This window comes from Parasteatoda tepidariorum, chromosome 6 (assembly GCF_043381705.1).
Source record: "Parasteatoda tepidariorum isolate YZ-2023 chromosome 6, CAS_Ptep_4.0, whole genome shotgun sequence".
Taxonomy (NCBI): domain Eukaryota; kingdom Metazoa; phylum Arthropoda; class Arachnida; order Araneae; family Theridiidae; genus Parasteatoda; species Parasteatoda tepidariorum.
Window position 1 is genome coordinate 32,198,812 of NC_092209.1, and position 19,112 is coordinate 32,217,923.

Sequence of the window (19,112 nt, forward strand, 5' to 3'; positions counted from 1 at the left end):
TTCATTTCGCAAGCTAAGATGTTACATTTAATTTAACATAATTTGATTTTTCCGTATTATGAATTATTTATTCGATGATATTAGTTCGTTTTATTTGTAGGATTTTTTTTTATCAGAATGTAACGTTTCCATTAAATGTTCGGGTGAATTTTTTTTTGAAATATTTTATTCTTTTGTTTTGTTGCAAACATTTTAGTCATAAATCTGAATGAAATTTTCTTATTTTTTAAGAGATAAAAAAAAAGACATATGTTAATTTATATTATTAAATATGCAATTATTCGATGCATTTCGTCTATATTTGATATTTATAAAAGTATTTTATTCATCAAAGCTTTTAAATAATGCAGTGCAATGAAGCGACACTGCCTCCTAGAATAACTTCGTGATTTTTTTAAAAACAATTTTTATACAAAAATAACTAATAATTATTTTTATTGTATTAAGTTACGAATACTTATTAAAATTCAGCTTTAAAAGTTTCATTAACAAATAACTTTTAAAGCCGAATTCTAATAATTATTTCAAATAAGTAAAAATAATAATTATTATTATTTTAGTCTTAAGGCTACAATAATTTAATTGAAACTCATGATTATTATTTTTTTTTTTTTTTTTTCAAAAAGCATCCAAAAATTATTTTTGAAGTCTGTCCACTTTTTAATATGAGAAGGTTTTAATATTTATGCATTAAAAGCTTGCTTGAAACTTAATACAACAAAAATTTGGAATTATGACGTAAAATTAGTATAAATGCGTATCACAAAAAATGACATACTGTTTTGCTTGTTATAAATTTACAATGCAAAAATTTTCATATGTTTTTTTTGTTGCATGAGAACAAGTTTTTAAACGCTTTTATTGCAGATTTAAATTGTCAAAAAATTAATTAATGGTTTAATTAGTCATAAGTATTTAAATTTGTATTAATTAAAATAAATGGAGTTTTTTTTTCTTTTAATAACATATTTTTCTTTTTACATAAAATGTTAAAGAATTGAAGCATATTTTTTAATCTTCTTAAAAAATTTCTTAAACATTGAAAAATTAAAACTGCCGATTTTAAAACATCGGTCAAATACAGATTAACTTTACAGTTTTTACTTATTGACCCACAAAAAGGAGGCATTTTTAATAACATTTTGACAGAAAGACAGTTTCAAACGTTTTTTCTTTGTTTTGTACTCTAATTAATTTTTATAACGTCATTTATAGTTTTTGACTACTTTTATATCCATACCCTTCGTCAAAAAAAAAACAAAAAAAAACGTAAGTACGAAGTTTTAAGTAATGACAATCATTTAATATATATATGTATATATACTGAATCACTGTCAAAAATAAAGTAAAACAAGTATGAGCATTGCAGGGCACAAAGGGGTTAAAACGGGGGGTTAAAAATTACGCTTTCGAAATCCGTCGAATTTTAAGTAACCGTTCTTTAGAAATATTCAAACATCAAAACCAGTTTGATTGCCTAAGAAGACATAGAGGTGTTTTCAGTTACCACTTTTCAACTTCTGGGGCTATGAAACAGGTTTTGGTTTTTTCTGTCCCAATATCCTCATTAATCAATTCGTTAGATTTGGATAGCATTTTTTTCCTATCTAAACATTAATTTGCAATCCCTTACGGATATACTTTATTTTATTTCTAACAAGAATCCAAAAACCTATATTAATGTCGTTCATTACGAAACACTCAGTAGGACTAGAGGGAAGGAGAAAAAATCGTTTCCTCCTCATTCTGAGATTTCATGCATTTTAAGAGACCACTTTTGAATCTTGCCAAGGCCGATTGCACAGTCCTGGGGCCATTGCAAAACAGAAATAGGCCTGAACCCTTTGCAGCGTACCAGTTATGAATTGGTGAGAGAAGCGAAGTTGAAAGTAATTTACTTTTGTAGAGAGAGAGTGGATTGCCGAAGGAGTTAGCTCAACTGAGTTGGCGATCTGAAGATCACAACCATTTCTAGCAAGAGTATCTGTAATCTCATTACCGCGTACATCCCAACGTGCGAAGGAATCCAATGGAGGCATACTAATATCCTCAGGCATAGCTCGGAGAGATGTACTAGAAAATCCTAGTCAGGTTTATCATGCATTTTTGGCCAATTTTTTAGGTATTGGATGACAGTTTTTAAAGTCACTCAAGAGCCCACCCAGTAGCAATAATTTCTGACCTAAAGACTGAGCAAAAGTCAGAGTTACGGATACTAAATTTAGTTTCCTCCTCGCAGTTGCTGACGAAAACACCACTCCCAGCTCTACCGCCTTCAAATTTTCTACCATTCGTGTAGCCAAGGTCTCAAAAAGGATATTAATGACCTCTAGGGTCAACTGTTTTAGAAGTTCAGGATGATCATTCTGTTTACTCTAGCACGGGATTTCAAATCCTCATTGAAAATGATATTCTCAAATGATACCGTAGGAGGTAAACAACTAAAAGTCTATGAAACAATTTTAAAATTCATGAAACCATGTTTCTCCGTATGATCAAGTGGTGTGTATCTCTTTTAAACGCTGGTTGCTTGTCCAATTTTAAATATAGTTAGAAGTCCTATTAAGATCAAGAAGGCTCGTTAATATTTTAAAATATCTAACAGAGTTTATCTTAAATCTTGCAGTCAAAGGTAAAATGTGAGCCTCGCAAAGAGCAGCTTCACTTCGGCAGCTATTCCTTAATTCTGTGACAATTCTTGCTAAATTGAGTAGAACTCTATCTAAAATCTTTAAATTAGAGGTAGATGCCGCCTGAAAGATCTAGTTACCATACTAAAGAATGAGACGTACAAGAGCACTGTCAGTAACTTTAAGAGTGGAAGCATCAGCTTCCTAGTCTCTACCCGAAATATACTTCATGATCTGCGGCCTCTTTCTAGCCTTAACTGCCACATTTCTCTATATGTTTTCTACAGTTTATTTCATGGTTAATAGTAAAGCCTAGATAGACTGGATATTTGTCCCTATTCAACCCATTTGCAAAGTAGATCCCAGGGGAATAATTGTGAAGATGTCAATTCGTAGTAAAGATACAGCTGACGACTTAGAAGGATTGAAGTTTAACTGGTGGGAGTCTGAGAATTCAAGAACAGTCCCCAAAGATCAATTTAAAAGAGATTCCAAGTTGTTAATCTCAGCACCACAAAACTATTTTTGAGCCTCCTGGAGGCAGCTGTTGGTTGTGCAGGAGAAGATTTTCGATGATCTCGGGCGACGGGGTCTTTTGAACTTGTTGTTGGCTTTCCTACAACAGGGGAAAGAGTAAAAACAACAACAACACGTAACACATTGAAAACGAATTTCAATTTATACTTATAGAGGGTTAAAAACAGATATTTCAAAATTTTGACTGTAGAAATTTAGCTGAAAAAGTGGAAGAGATTCTGTTGTGTAAATGGTCTATATCATGTTATATCTAAATATCTATTATAAAGTGGAATCTTAACAAGGTAAATTACGGCAACCCAGGCCAATAGGGCCTTCCCAAGAATAAATATTTACATTTACAGCCGTCGTTGAACAACAGACCCAATTTCAGGTTTGAGACCATTAATGTTCAACTCCGTAGTCTTTTAATTATGAACCCAATCCAGAAAATAAGGATACTCCTGAATCTAGTACCGGGAGAAATTTGCCAGCGTGGAGGACTTTTTAATAGAACTAACACGCATTAGCATTACATGGAGAGGAAAACAACGAAAACCATCCATGGTTAGCCTGACGACAAGGAGATTTTAACCCATAATCCGTCTACCACTGAGAATAATTTACGTCAGCACTGTGGTCGGTTCAAGCCGGATGCAGAATTCATATCGACCAGCCATCGTGAATCCGGTTTACCTTATAGGAAGGAGAACGCTTTATTCCCTGAGCCATCACGGCTCTCTACGAAGCTATCCAGCAACGGCACTTAAGGACCAAGGAAAGCAGACTCAAAGGCACAAGGCCCCAAGTCACGCCCGAGTAAGAGCACCCCAAACGTCAACAAGCAAAGGTGTCAAAAAAGATCCCATCGCATCATCGCAAAGCTGCGGTGGCTAAAGGGTCGCAGACGACAACCAATCCGAGCTGACAGCCCAGAGCATTCACCACACCCCGACCCAGGAAACGGCCCTCCAGCTGGAAGGCCCATGATCCCTTGTTTATTAAGAAGAGTTATAAAAATCCAGCAAAAGATGGTTTCAAAGAACAGGAACTAAAATCGTAGCCGATTGAATATTGCCTGTGTTTGACTTACAAACAGTTGTTCCAGTGATCATTAACTGATACATCTCTGGATTCGCTCAATTGCTCTTTCGTAAACGATGCAGGATCGATAAAATGCTGATTCTGGTTTAAGTCCCAACAGTTGACACACGTGCTCTTGTGATCGAATGCTTTGTGTCCCACCTCGCCGCAGCTGGAGAAAGAGTTTTCGTGCTAGCAGTTTTCAGCTAGATGTCCCAGACGGTTGCACCAGTAGCAGCTGAGAGCACGTAGGTATTTCTTTGCGTGGCTTTTCAAGCGTCATAACCCAGTGTACTCCGTTTTTCTTTTTAATGAATTTGGAAGGAAACCTCCAGAAATTCGTCTTGGAAATATTTATTACTCTCTCTAAGGAGGTTTTCTAAACTTTCTTTTGTTAAAGACTCTTCAACCCTATAGATGATCACCCTAGGTCAGCAACCTATTGAAACGAAAGAGCCAAAAGTAACAAATTAAAAACTTTTCCAGTATTTAAAGAGCTACTAAAAATTTTCGATTTGATATTATAGTATTTCCTTATATAGTATATTTGATTTAAAATAACGGCTTTAAATACGAACTAATATTTATTCATATAAATATCAATGGGGGCTTTGCATGCCTTTTGAAATTCTAATTAAATCTGGCTTAAACTTGCTGTTTTAAGTTTCAAGCACAACTCTAGATTTTTATTTGCTAGTTCACTTCTAACTTAAAATATCGTCTGCACTTATTAATTAGTATATTACAGGTCACCCCTCCTACCATTAAGAATGGGGAAGATTAAGATCAAAAGTTATTTAGGGTGATCCGTTTTATTTTTCTTGGAGCATTTTGGATTGTAATATGCCGTTTTAATACAGAGACAAGAAAAAAAAAAAAGAAGTTCGAGAGATAAATATCTTACCAGTGAGGAATACACAGCTTTCTAATTCATGATGAGTTAAATATTTATAAATAAATGTTTTGTTTAGCAAGATGCATATTTTAATATAATTGTTTTTTCATTATGTGTTTCTTTTTGCTAAGGTTGTAAAGCCCCATAAAGTTTTCTCAAATGGCTACTTTCAACACATCAAATTTCTAGGCAGCAGTTGAAATTTCAGTCGACCTCACTATTCTGGTCGTCTGCAGAGCGACAAGCGTTTAACAATTGATATCTGAATCTTAGTTTTTTTTATTTGTCGTGCTTTCTGTACAATTTTTTACACCACTGTATCTTTTAATTTTGAAGTCAAATAGTTTTTAGAGCAGGAAGTGCTTACGATCGTATGGGGATAAAAACATAGCTATTGCGAGGAGTTCCATAGATTAGTCAGAAATCACGAACTTCTAATGACAAGCAATTTATTATAATTCAACGTTGTTCTGTTACTCGGAAAAACTAAGTAATACTAGAACCAACTCTTAAAGTAAATAACATCTGATTTCCTATTAAAAGATAATGGTAGTCATTTTGCTGATGTTGTGGGTGATGCAACGAGATACATTTTGTCTCAATTCATGTAATATTAAGATTAATCATCACACTTTCAATAAATCTTCGATGTCTCTAAATTAAAGGGGAGGGAAGGAAAAAAAAAATGCCGTAATTATCAAAAATCACCAATAGAATAATTATAACCGTCGTTGAACAACCGACAAAATTTTGACTCTTAATGTTTACTCCCAATCCAGAAGACTTGGGAACCCCTGTGGATTAAGCATTAATTATTTTATAATATCGTTGAACAGTCGACCCAATTTTTATGAGTTTATGTCTACTGATGTTCAACTCCGTAGCCTTGTAATTTTGAACCCAATCCATAATAAGGCAAATGAGCTCCTGGATCAAGTATTGAGAGAAATTCGTTATCGTGGAAGACTTCTTGATTGAACTTACCCTAATTTACGTTACATGAAGAGGAAAACCTCCCACTGTTAGCCTGGAGGCAAGGGGACTCTAACAAATGATCCGTCTACCACTGAGGATATTTCAAATTAGCACCGTGGTCGGTGCGGAATTAGTATCGTTCAGCCATCGCTGGGATTCGAACCCGGTTCACCTCATTGGAAGGCGGATGCTCTACTCCCTGAGCTACAGGACGACTTTTAACTTCCATTTGCGGTACCAGCTACCAGGGTTTCGACCCACGGTCTGGAGGCTAGAGTTCAATTACCTGAACCACCACCTATCCCATTAGAGCAATTATTATTATTTTTAACATGTGAAACATAACAAGAGAAAAAAAAAAAAACGTCAAAATAAGATCGTCGAAAATAGCAAAGTATATTGAAGTAGGCCATTCTAACATTGGATGGAAGGGAGCACACTATTCCCTCCCCTTAAACTTTTCAATGACATTCTATGCTGCCAGCCACAAAAATTGCAATTTCTATGTCCACGTGCCATAATTGCATTTATTTGTTTTGAATTTAAGCCGAAATATTTCTCACAGGGTTTAGTATATTTGTAAAAGACACATAGTAATATTTCAAATTTGATTTTAATTTTACCAGCTTACTGGAAAAATAATCTTTTATAACAATAAAAATGAATTGTCTTTTAAATTGCAGCTACCACCCCTATAGTTATAGTCAAGAATAAAACCTATATAAAAAGAGACGTGTGTCTGATTTTGTATTCTGTGACTGATTTTGTTGTTTGATTGATTCACTAATAATTATTAACAGTCCACAATTCATTGAGATTAGCATTTAGTACATGGAACAGGGTACCCCCCCTTTTTTCACTCACTGCTCTAGGATTCTTTTTTTAATTAGGTAGTCATTAATAGAGTAAAGCATGAACTGTTAAGGTATAATGTACTTTTAGTAAATCATAATCCAATCCAGGATATCTATTTTGATGCCTTTTCGATTAAATTTTATACACAATCTATTCTTCTGAAAAATTTTTACACGATGCAAGTGTTTGTAAAAAATATAACTTCCTTTAAACTGAATATTGCTAGTATGTAATTAAAAAACTTACAAGTAAAATATAAAACAAAAATTTGAAATTAATTTTTAAAAAGACAACAAATGAGGGCACACATTATTTTATATGTAAAATTAAAAAAAAAAAAGAGAACATTATTGAAGTAATTTTGTATAGTTGTATTGAGTTATTTTTTTATGAATGTTCTGTGAATTCTTCCTGTTCATTTAAACAAAAATTTGTAAATTCCATTTTTTGGTAAGAATTTTTTTTTTTTTTAATCATTTTTACTCCATTTGCTTTTTAAATGTACTATGCATTATTTTTGCAAAGGTTTTAATAAACAGTAATTAAACCGAAACCTGTATCAGTGTAAAGTAAAAACATAGTTTTAAAAATTAGGTAAAAAATTTTTTTAGAGAGAAGATTAATTTAAAGGTGAATTTACACGAGTTACTAGTGTCCTTTATCAATCATAACACTTTTGTATACAAATATTTTCTGACAAAAAATACTAGAAAACATTTGTATACATTGTAAAGAAAACATCTTTTAAAATTCTACAGCTTTGACCACAAAAATGTGTCTACCTTCTAGGAAAAAATAAAAAAAATTCTGAAGCAATTTTTCTTAAAAAAAAAAGAGCTGATATTTAAGCATTGGACTTCCCATGATTTGGGTGAAACTTTGACGACCTACAAAATATATTTTCACTTAAAATAATAAAAATATATCAAAGATATAAAAATATTCCCCCTATACTTTTTTATCTTAGAGAGCATTCTGAAAACTCTCTGACCTGCAAGGGATACTTTGCTAGTTTTGTTAATGAAATGTTAGAACTTGCAATGTATGGATAAAATTAGAAGAAAAAATTACAAAGTTGTTTTTTCACAAAAGAAGTCACAATAAAGATAAAATACTTAATAAAGTATAATATACAATTCCTTTTTTTTTAACATAAAAGCAATGAAAAAACAAAACAATACAAAACAAGAACTAAATTAAGTGTGGATATTTTTTTTTTTACATTTGCTAAACTAATTAAACAGAAAATGAAGAATTTTTCTTATTTAGTTTCTTCTTCTTCTTCATTCTCTGGTTGTGTTTGGCTCTCTGAACCCTCTTGAGTAGGATTGGCGGCATCATCTTTCTCGCGCTTGGTCTTCTTGTGCTTATGCCGGGAGGACGACGAATGGTGCTCTTCCTCATCTTCATGATGATGACGGCGACGAGATGATCTTTCCTTATGACGATCCTCTCTATCCTTATGATCTCTGTGTCTGCGATCTCGATCCCGTTCACGGCTGTCTCGATCACGATCCCTGTCTCTGTCCCTATCATAATGATCGCGGTCATACTCTCGGTCATAGCGGTCTTTGTCCCTACGGTCGCGATAATCTCGGTAACGCCTCCTATCATACTCATCTCTATCCCTTCTCTTATAATCATCTTCAGTTGTGGGAATGCGACCAGGAGGTCGATCACGACCCCTGTCATCCCAGTAATGCTCTCTATCCTTATCTCTATCCCTATCACGATTTCTATCTCGATCCCTGTCTCTTTCTCTGTCACGATCTCTATCACGATGAGGTGAATTAGTCCAGCTATGTTGGGATTCTGAGTTGTTGTCAAAATTGCGTGAGCTACCGGTAAAGAATTGTTCATCATATTGAGAATTGGAATCCACATTGACACCAGGTACGGGAGGTGGCGGCTGTGAAAAAATTGGATTGCCATACAAATCAGGAAAAGGTGGCACATGACCCGGTAAAGTGCCTGGTGGCGGTGGAATGTTAGGAGGGGGTATACCAGGTGGTAAACCAGGCGGAGGTACTGATAAATTTGGGGGTATAAATGGTGGTGGTAAATGTGTTGGAGGTAAACCTGGAGGCAATGATGTTCCTTCATAACTACCGATTACCTGCAAATGTAAAGGAAAACTTGTAAGTCACAAGAAATGAAAATTATCTTAAAAAAATATTGAGATGTTTTATTTTATCAACTAAAGTGTATTGCTTTCAAGAATAAATCAAATAAAACTGTAATGGTAAAAACAAAAACAAAAAAACACAATATAAATAATTTTGATGTTATCTTATGGTAATTTGGATTTTATAACTTAGATTCTTATATCCCTATATTACTTAGACTACTTGTCTGTTAACAAATTATTACAAAAGTAATATAACACTATAAAAAAGAAAAGAAAACAAATTCCAAACATAACTGGAAATAAAGCAAAAAGGGACTATAAGAATGTAAGAACTTGGATAATGCTAATTAATCATTGAAAAAAAAATCATAATTATTAACAAACAATGACATAAAGTAATCTCAATTTAACAAATCTCACTGCTACACAATGAAGAAATTTTTAAAGTCTGATTACAGTGATAAACCGCTTCTTCTTTTGTTCTGATTTTAAGTCAAATTTTTTTGTATCTTAGAAGTCTAATGAAACTTTAAATTTCGCAATGAAGAAAAGTGAAAATTCGTATTGTTTTGTCCTAGATTTAATTTCTACATTTGAATAAAAATAAATAGCTTTAATATTTATTGGCTGATTACCTTTACACATAATAATAATGAAAAAAATCTCTGTATAATAGTTGCTCACACAAAGCGATTCTTTCAAAATTGAGTTTTCCTGACACTCTTAACCAGATCAAAAATAACAAACATATAAGAGAAAAAAAAGTTTAATTTACATACAAATCAACCAAGATGTCTGATTTTTTTCAAAACATTAGATAATCCATTTAAATATGGAAAATTATAATTGCTAAATATCAGCGAAAAATTCTCAGATTACTTTAAGTTCACAAGTGATTTGAATATGATTACATCAAATTTTGAGTTACAAACAGGAAGAAATTAAAATCCTACTAAGTAAAAAAGCATTTGGACACAAAATAATAATTTTTGAATTAATATTTTACCAAGTATTTTTTTCTTTTTTTTACATAATTCAATCCTTAAACATAATTCAAAAATATTCAAAATAAATTATTCAAATAAGTTATATAGATTTTCAAATCCTGTATAAAATTTTATTTGTTTTAAATTTGAATTATTCTGAAAACAATAAGTGGATTTTATTTCTTTTAGTTTCTTTTCAATTTTCTTCAAGTGTTTAGGAAGAAATAGGTTTTTTCCTTAGGAAATGCCAACTACCAATATATTTATAAATTTTGTGACTTTCTAGCCCTTTGTCAAAGAATCTTTGAACTCCTCTTAAACCCCAGTTCACAATAGTAAAAGACCAAAGTATAGTGAAATCTCCAGAAAAGACAACCTCTATGCAGTGACCTCCTCAATTTATGACCACTTTTGGGATGCACTGAATTTTACACAGAATTTGTGTTGAAGAAAACACTTAAAAGAGACCATCAAAACCTCTCCCAGTGACCAGACTAACCTCTGCATAAAACACGAAAAAGGTCAAATAAGGTAACATTAAAAAATATTAAAAAAAGCATTAACAAAACAAATAAGTAGATTAAACTTGTATTCAAGTTATATGCACGAGGCTCTTATTTAGAGTGCTCTTTTTGACGATATCTGAAAGAGATTCAAAATTGGTAAACTTGTTTTTACACATAATTATATCAGTAGGGATAATTTTTATTGACGCTAAATTGTTTTTAAATCCGATTTACACAACGCAAACACAATTGGTATCTTCGCACCAAGAAAATAACTAAAATTAAAATTGTTAGCAAAAAATCATGTACCTTTGATAACATTTTCAAGTCAATGGAGGTAACCCCTAAGGGCAACCAACCTCCATCAATGACCATTTTACTGTGGAGAAGAGTGTGATTGTTCTCAAGAGGTATCACTGAACTGCCAACATAATCGGAAAAAGAATAAAGACATTCTATACTGTAATATACTGCTCCTATTTTTTACCCTCATTTAGCATACTCTTGATAATTGTGGGCCCAACTAAAAAATCCTGAAAATTTCTTGAGTAAAATCATTCAAAAAATTTATATCTTTATAAATTTAAATCATTGAAATTTTCAAAACATGATATTCTAAATGAATTATATGCAGCATATTTTAAATGAATAATTATGCGTAAGTTTACTTTTATCTCATTTGAATGCATAAAAAGTAATACCTGCATTAAAAAAAAAGGGAGATTAACCAAGAAAAATAAAATTAAGAGTTATAACAATAATGTTATCATCATTGAGGATCCATACCTGTATGACATTTTCCTTGGCATTGCCAGACCGCCTTGAGTTAGTAGCCCCACAAATGACATCAATACTTCCAGACATTCTTCTGCCAGGAGGAGGACCAGCTTTCTTAATTGCAGCACTTATGCCAGAGTATTTACTGTTTTCATTTACAGTAGCAATAGGAATTTGTTGATCTTTTCCAGGTATGATCTGCACCATCTAAATTTATATTATCCATAATTAGTGAAACTTCAAATGCTTAATTATAAAATGTACATTAATAAAAAGCTTTACAGAACACTTATATAAATCAAATTAAAAAAGAAACAATTATTAACATTTCTCAGATGATCATTTATAATCTTGGATAACTAACAGGAAAACTAGCCTTTAAAATACTTAAATATTGTAACTAGATGCAGTTAATACTCCTGTATGAAGCACATGCACAAATTTCTATGCTATATTTAATAATGAATATAGAGCAAAAAAGAGGACCACGCTGAATAACTTTCAATCTAATAATAGGATTTTCTATGACTCAAATTTCATGGCTCGAGGAGATGACCTTAAATATGCTAATTAATAAGTGCAGACTATATTTTAAGTTACTAAATCAGACACAAAAACTTAATTTCTAGTGGACAGATTCAGATTTCTGAACCCCAAAATATAGGGGGTAGCCGCAAACTGAAAATAGCATCACAATAGTTTGGATAGGAGAGCTTTGAAAAGTTTAAACCCGTTAATGTTAATTTTACTTTTTGCATATAACGCTAAATCTTGAGAACTTTTAAGCGAATTGAAAATTTTTTGCAGATGATTAAAATTAATTTATTCACAGAAAATTCTATGCAAAGAGTAACTTTCAGTAAATATTTACTATTTTTTATTAAAGAAAGGCTGAAAAATTTTTGAATTATAAGGTATAAAATTTTCTGCATAATTTTAAAGAATGTAATTTTACATGTCAAAATACAAAATTTGAGCAAAATCGGCTCCTGAGAAATTGAATTTTAAGTATTTCCCATTTTTGAACCATAAAGCAAACTTGAAAACAGTAGTAAGTGTTGAATTAGATATTGTAAAACTTACATCTAAAAACAAAAAATGTGCTAAGATTACGCACATTTACCAATATTTCATTTTGTGAGTGTCAATTTTTGTAAAATTTGATTAAATTTTTTCCACTCCAATTTTACACTATCCCACTTTGTGCGCTTTTTTTAAACACTACTCTGATGAGAAACGTAAAATTAGGGTTCCACTGTGTACATATATATTAGGGACGTAACGAATATTCGGTCATTATGCCAAACATTTGATTGATTGAATAATTGGCCAAATGTTCGGCAAAGAGTTTTTTGGAAAAGCATTTTTTTCAGTAGGAAATTTGACTAAATTTAATACAGAATAATTCGAAATTGCATTTTTTTAAATTTTTTATTATACATTAATAGAAATTGTTTTTACACATGTTAAGTTCTAAAACTTGTTAAATTATGTTCTGAAAGACAAATGGAAAAGCAAAATTTGAAGAATTGAGACTAGATTACTTTATACTGAGCCATGAGTATTGTATTGATATTTTCTTATTTTAATTTTATTAAGGCAAGTCAATTTCACCGTTTAATCATCATTTAACGTTTTAAAAATTGAGATTTTTTAAAATTTGTTTCATTTTCGCTGGGTTTTTTGTATTAACTACTGTGCAGCATTTTAACAGAATGTTTCTAGATTCTAATAGACTTTATTCTTTTGTCATTTTCTTCGTGTATGGTGAGAGAGATAACAGGTAACATAGAAAACTGTGATTCTCAACATTAAAATTACATTTCTGAACTGAAAAAGAAATATTTTTTAGCTTCTTTTAATAACGTCTTATCAGCATTTTTACTATGGCAACATTTTTCAAAGAGCATATCTAATGAATTCCTGGTCATTTTGTCTAAAAATACAGCAATATGAAAAAGTCAAATTGAGATTTTTAGCATGAAATCTTTAATATAAAAAGTAAGAATGCTTTTTTTTTGTTTCATTTAAAAATTAAGAAAGATTTATTTAAAAATGAAGAACAGTTTATATTGAATTTTTTCTTTTACAGATACTTTCTTTCTTATAGATATTTTCATAATGACCTGGTAATTAAGATGGTTCTCTTTTTCTTGAAAATACAGTAATTGGAAAACTGAGATGTTTAGCTTTAAAATTTTCTATCAAAAATTAAGATCTATTTTTATTTCTTTAGTTTTGCTTTTTTATATAATTTTTTATTGGTATTTTTATGATAGCACTGCATTTTCAAAAGCATTTTTGCAGTTGCTATCTCTTTTAATGTTTTATGGATAATTTCTATTCAGAAAATATTATTTTTAGCATTAAAATTTTAAGAATTTAGGCAAGATTTTATTTCTATTCCTCTTTCTTTTTCGCCTTTACAACCAGAGATTTGTTTCAATAGCTGTTAGTCAGTTTTTTTACTTATCCTAAATATATTTTTATTATCTCAATATCTAATTATTTTGAACATTTTTATTAAAGTTTATTTTCTTTTATCCCATACCATTAATGCAGTTAAACTTAGATTATTTTTAAATAATAACAACTAAACTTATTTATATCTAAAAAAATTAATATTAACTGAATATTTGGTAATTCAGCCAAATCACTATTATATATTAATTTAAAACATGTTCAATAAATAAATAAAGCTGTGGAAAAAAATTTAATCTACAAAATTAAACAAATAAATTAAATAAAAAGAATGAAGCTTACTTTAAAAAATTAATATTAACATTACAAAACTTAAGTTTGCTTATTCAATGTTTTATACTAAATCATAAATGGAACAAGCATTTTAAAAGTTATCATTATCAAATAGCATACCTTTGGAGCGGCATGGTTATCAACACGCAATTTACGCTGTTTTTCACAATAAGCTTTCCATGTATCTTCATTAAATCCATAATTAAAATAATCAGTAATATCAGCACCAGGCTTTCTCCATGGCTTGTCTTCAATAGTATCTAAGTTGAATTCATACAAAGAAACTCCATTGATGAGACCAACAGTATCCAAATCAATTCCTTTAGTTTTTCCTCCTGCTATACCAGCACCACTGCTGAATGCTCCTCCCCTCTTAATGTTAAGATTCACAGGAGTTCCACCATAAGGATAAACTGAAGAAGGTTCAGTATTTATATCACCAATAGTAACCTATAGAAAAAGAAAGTAAATGTTTAAAAGACAGCACATAAATAATTTAATTTTCAAAACATAGAATGATTCCCAAAAATCAAGTTTATAAAGAGCAGTGTAAAATGATTTTAGCTGAAGAAAACTCAAACCTGTGATTAGAATTCTAACTACATAGAGCGAAGGATGATCTGTTAATACTATGATTTTGTATAATTTAGTTAATGATCTTTCTGGTATCCCACCGTTGCCAAACATTTAGAATTCAATTCTAATTTAATCTTCTGCACCTTGAGGTACCTATGAAACCTCCTGTTACAACTCATTATAACTTGAAACTTTCACACCAAAATCACAATATATATATTTCACATAAACACTGAATTTTTGGCAATCCATACGAAGGAAACTGAACATGTTTGTTGTTCCGACTGCTCACATCAGTGGGGGTTTAAGGATCAGCAGTGAATGGACTGCAATCAAAGAACTTTAATCTTTTGTTCCAAGTATGGCAACAGAGGAGGATAATTGAGTTAAGTAAATAAGTCTGGCAGAGTTGAAAGTGAAGTATCTCAAAGTGCAGGTTGATTTTCAAGGTAGTTGGAATGGTGTGCCTTTTTTTATGAAAAAGGGATTGTAGTTGATTCAACAAATAATAATTATATTCATTACAATTTTATTATGAATTGATTAGCAATAGCACTTCATTATTCAAGGCTTTATTGAAAAGCAGATATAAATATTTTGTAAGAAATACTATGGGAAATGTCCCATGTGGTGCAGGTAATCAGTGAATTTTTCATTTCAAGTACAGATTAATAAATATTGTGAGTATATTTGTGTTAATTTCAGTCTCCTTTCTTATTGTAATGAGTTAATGTATTTCATCCATGTAGTTTTATTAAAGAGTAGATATTTTTTTTATTCTAGAGAATTTTGATTTATGTATTTGTACTTATCTATACAAATTAATTTATTTATTTTGCATATGTTGTGGTGGAATAATGAAATTTTTATTCATAATATACTAGTATTGAAGTAAATTATTCAAAGATAAATTTTTTTAGAAATTGATACTTCAGCTCATATGCAAAAAATAAGCATTATGTATTGATAATGCAATATATTGATAAATAATACACTGCTGGACAATTGATAAGGACGGATCACAAATTGCAATGTAACATAACATTAAGCGAGACATGAGGCCTAGTAGGATAAAATATAGTTGCCACACTGTTCAGATATTAGAATAAAGAATATTCATTGTTTTGGAAAGTACAAAAGCTATGAAACACCTGAAAGAAAAAAAATGTTCATTTGATGCTGCGTACGAAAAAATGGAACAATGCATCTAAATGTCAGCAGGCAACTTGAAGAAAGGTGTCAGTACGGATATGTCCACCGTTGAGTGTGATGCAACATTCTACACGTCGTATCATACTTTGCACAACATTATCCAGCAGCTGTTGAGGCAATTTATCCCATTCCTCTGTCAGTGCACGGATGAGGGTGTTCTCGTTTGTCGAAGGATAGTTTCGACCAGCAAGTTGCCTCCCCAAAGCATCCCAAATATTTTCAATGGGGTTTGGATCTGGAGAACGTGATGGCCATACGAGGCGTTGAATACCCTCGCTGTCTAGACAATCCTGAACAGCGAGTGTTCGATGACATGTTGCGTTGTCGTCCATAAAAACAAATTTATCACCGACAGCACCACGGAAAAGACGAACATGAGGAAGTAGAACTTCATCAATGTATCGTTGGCCCGTCATAGTCCCATTCGCAACCACATGTAGGCGCGTGCGGCCATTGATCATGATGCCGGCCCACACCATGACACTGCATGTCGGATATCGGTCCCTTTCCTGGATATTTTCTGGACGATAACCAGTACCACTCTCGCGCCAGATCAGTTGGCGTCTACAATCCGATGACAGACTGAACCTACTCTCATCTGAGAATAGTACGCATGCCCAGTCCTGTTCAGTCCAATTGTGATGCTCACGACACCATTGCAAACGGGCAGTACGGTGCTGTCTGGTCAATGGGACACACACAACAGGTCTGCGGGCGTATGGTCCTCCTCCCCTCAAACGTCTGGCAACAGTTTTTCGGGAGATCTGCTTTACTGTGGCAGCAAGAAACTGATTTGCCACCTGCTGAGCTGTGGTGCGCCTGTTCCTTTTTGCTGATAGGACGATGTATCTGTCTTCTGCAGGCGTCATACTTCTAACACGACCTCCCCCGTGCAGCCTATTACACATTCCAGTAGTTTAAAATGATTTCCACAGCCGTGAAACAACGCTGTGAGCGATGTCGAACTCCCTGGCAACATGTGTTATTTTTCACCCTTCTTCGATCTTTCCCATAATTCGGCCACGCTTAAAATCATCTAAGTAATATCGGGAAGACATGCCGAAAATTTCAAGTTCGTCAACTAAATCTTTCCTGTAAAACTTTGACTTGAAACAACAACGCTCCACACGCGTCAAAACCTTTTAAGCTCTTATCAGCGCTATCACGAGATAAACAGACGTGGAAAAAAAATTTGCATACACATATCTCTTCTTACTATATCCTGCACTTATTCTAATTTTCCACATTTTGCTTCCTTTCATTTTGTGGTTGCTATGGATGATAGCGTTATCCGTCCTTAGCAATTGTCCAGCAGTGTATTATTCTTAAATGCTTTATTTATTTCAGATTTTTTACAAAAACCAAAAAAAAAAGAAGGAAAGCTCACACAATGAATATGAATACTTTAAGGTTTATTACGTAATTGACCACCACATGAAGTAGTCTGATTTGCCACCCCCTCACACCTGTTTCTTATCTTCTTTCTTTTGTTATCTTTTTCACATTTCTTTCTCTGTCCCTATTGATTTAATCATTTTGCATCTGTTTGTCTCTTTACTTCTCAACTATTATTTAGACACTGAGTAAGGTTCTTGTTTATAGAACGAATTTATACATTTTTGCTTTATTCAATTTTTGTTTTAATTTTTTGTTTACATTGCTTCAAGTGACAGGATGTACACACAAAAATGAATAAAATAATGAAACAAGCTTCAAAACATATTGGACCAAAAGGCTAATAGTATATCAATATCTTGCTATCATGAAGTCAGTTCCATGCAACGTTTTACAGCAAAACTGAAAGCGTAAAATATATTGATATTAATCACAGAAGCTCTATCACGAATGGTGCAAGCAAATATGTAGCTGATCTTGTGAGAAAAAAAAAACAAAAAAAAAAAACAGAAAATTCTATAAGTATGCTCAACTTTACATAGTGATTAAAATAATACATAGTTATTAAGATTCACAAACTCAAATATTGACAACAGCAAACTCAGGAGAATTAAGAGCACTTTATTTCAGAATTAAATAACGGTATAATTACATTGTTACTCATAAACAACCCCCCCCCCCAAAAAAAAAAATACTAGGTAAAGTAACTAATGTCTTTAAGACAATATGACATGGATTTTGGGGAGATTTCCGCATCGTGATCTGCCACACCAACTAAAATCGCCATATAGATTTTAAACTACCAATAATTTTTTAAAAGAAACATGTAAATGCTTGCTCGAGGGTGTCTACTAGTTATACCTTTGGAGTTGGGCCCTTTTTGTAATTTTTGTGTTTGTTTCATGCGGGCCGTTGCCCGGAAGTTGCCAAGACTTAGCAATTATTCTGCCACAGCTCACGATACGGAAATCTTCCCAGTATTTTCATGCAAATAACTTTTTCAATGAAAATAATGATTTTTTTTCTGTTAAAAGTAACAAAGCAGTTAAGCAATTTTATTGGACATACCTGGACATCATCATCCGAGTCTTCATCTTCATCCGAATCTTTTTCTTCATCATTCTCTTTCGACTTTTGATCATCATCAGGTAAAATAATATCATTATCGCCAGAACCCGGTGGCTTCGGCTAATAAACAAAGACACGATTAGAAAAATTTGCAAAGTAAATCAATTCTAATAAAATTAAGTACTTGCAGAAGAAAATCAGAATACAAAAAAATGAAGATATTTTCTTAATCTAAGCAAGATAGGAATTATTTTAAATAAAGAAGTGTAACTAAACACAATCTCAGAGAGCAAATTGCATTATAAAGTTACTTCAAGGTCTCCATTAGTAGTGATTGAATTTTCTTCTCCAGGAACTAATTCTTCTGTTGCTCGATCAAATATAGCATTTATTTCTTCTTTACGTTGTTCCTCAGAGTTATTATCGCCATATAACCAAGCATCATCATCATCTGTGAGTGCATCTGTCGCCATCTTTTTTCGAGTGATCAAAAGTTATTAGTTGCCATTCATTTAAAAATAATGTTTTTCTCGTTGTTGTAGTAAGATTTATAAGGTAATAAGTTTTGCGCTTTAACCTAACTCTTTTACAATACACATGATTCTGATTTTGTTTTATAAGACAGTTTCTCGGATTACAACAATAATTTTTGAGACTTTATTTCATAATAGAAATTAAATTAAGCATACAGTATTTTGCCATATTTCGATGAAGAGGTTTGTAGCGAAAATATGAACCTATCATTTCTTCTTAAAC

At 32.0% G+C, this 19,112-nt stretch overlaps 1 protein-coding gene across 1 annotated transcript; it reads right to left on the reverse strand.

The window, feature by feature from the left end:
- Window positions 1–8,061: 8,061 nt before the first annotated feature.
- Window positions 8,062–19,099, reverse strand: LOC107437638 (Factor interacting with poly(A) polymerase 1). The gene is made up of 5 exons (XM_016049720.3): window positions 18,668–19,099; window positions 18,357–18,476; window positions 14,226–14,555; window positions 11,361–11,558; window positions 8,062–9,070 (listed from the first exon to the last, which is right to left on the reverse strand). The coding sequence occupies exons 1-5, from the start codon at window positions 18,827–18,829 to the stop codon at window positions 8,216–8,218; spliced, it is 1,665 nt and encodes a 554-aa protein (XP_015905206.1). The 5' UTR covers window positions 18,830–19,099; the 3' UTR covers window positions 8,062–8,215.
- Window positions 19,100–19,112: the final 13 nt, after the last annotated feature.

Bases quoted from the DNA above. Each gene is read 5' to 3' on its own strand.
- LOC107437638 (XM_016049720.3), bottom strand. From the start codon at position 18,829: ATGGCGACAGATGCACTCACAGATGATGATGATGCTTGGTTATATGGC. The intron at 18,477-18,667 runs GTAACTTTATAA...TTTGTTTATTAG, and splicing joins CTACTAATGGAGACCTTGAA to CCGAAGCCACCGGGTTCTGG. The intron at 11,559-14,225 runs GTATGCTATTTG...ATATAAATTTAG, and splicing joins ATAACCATGCCGCTCCAAAG to ATGGTGCAGATCATACCTGG.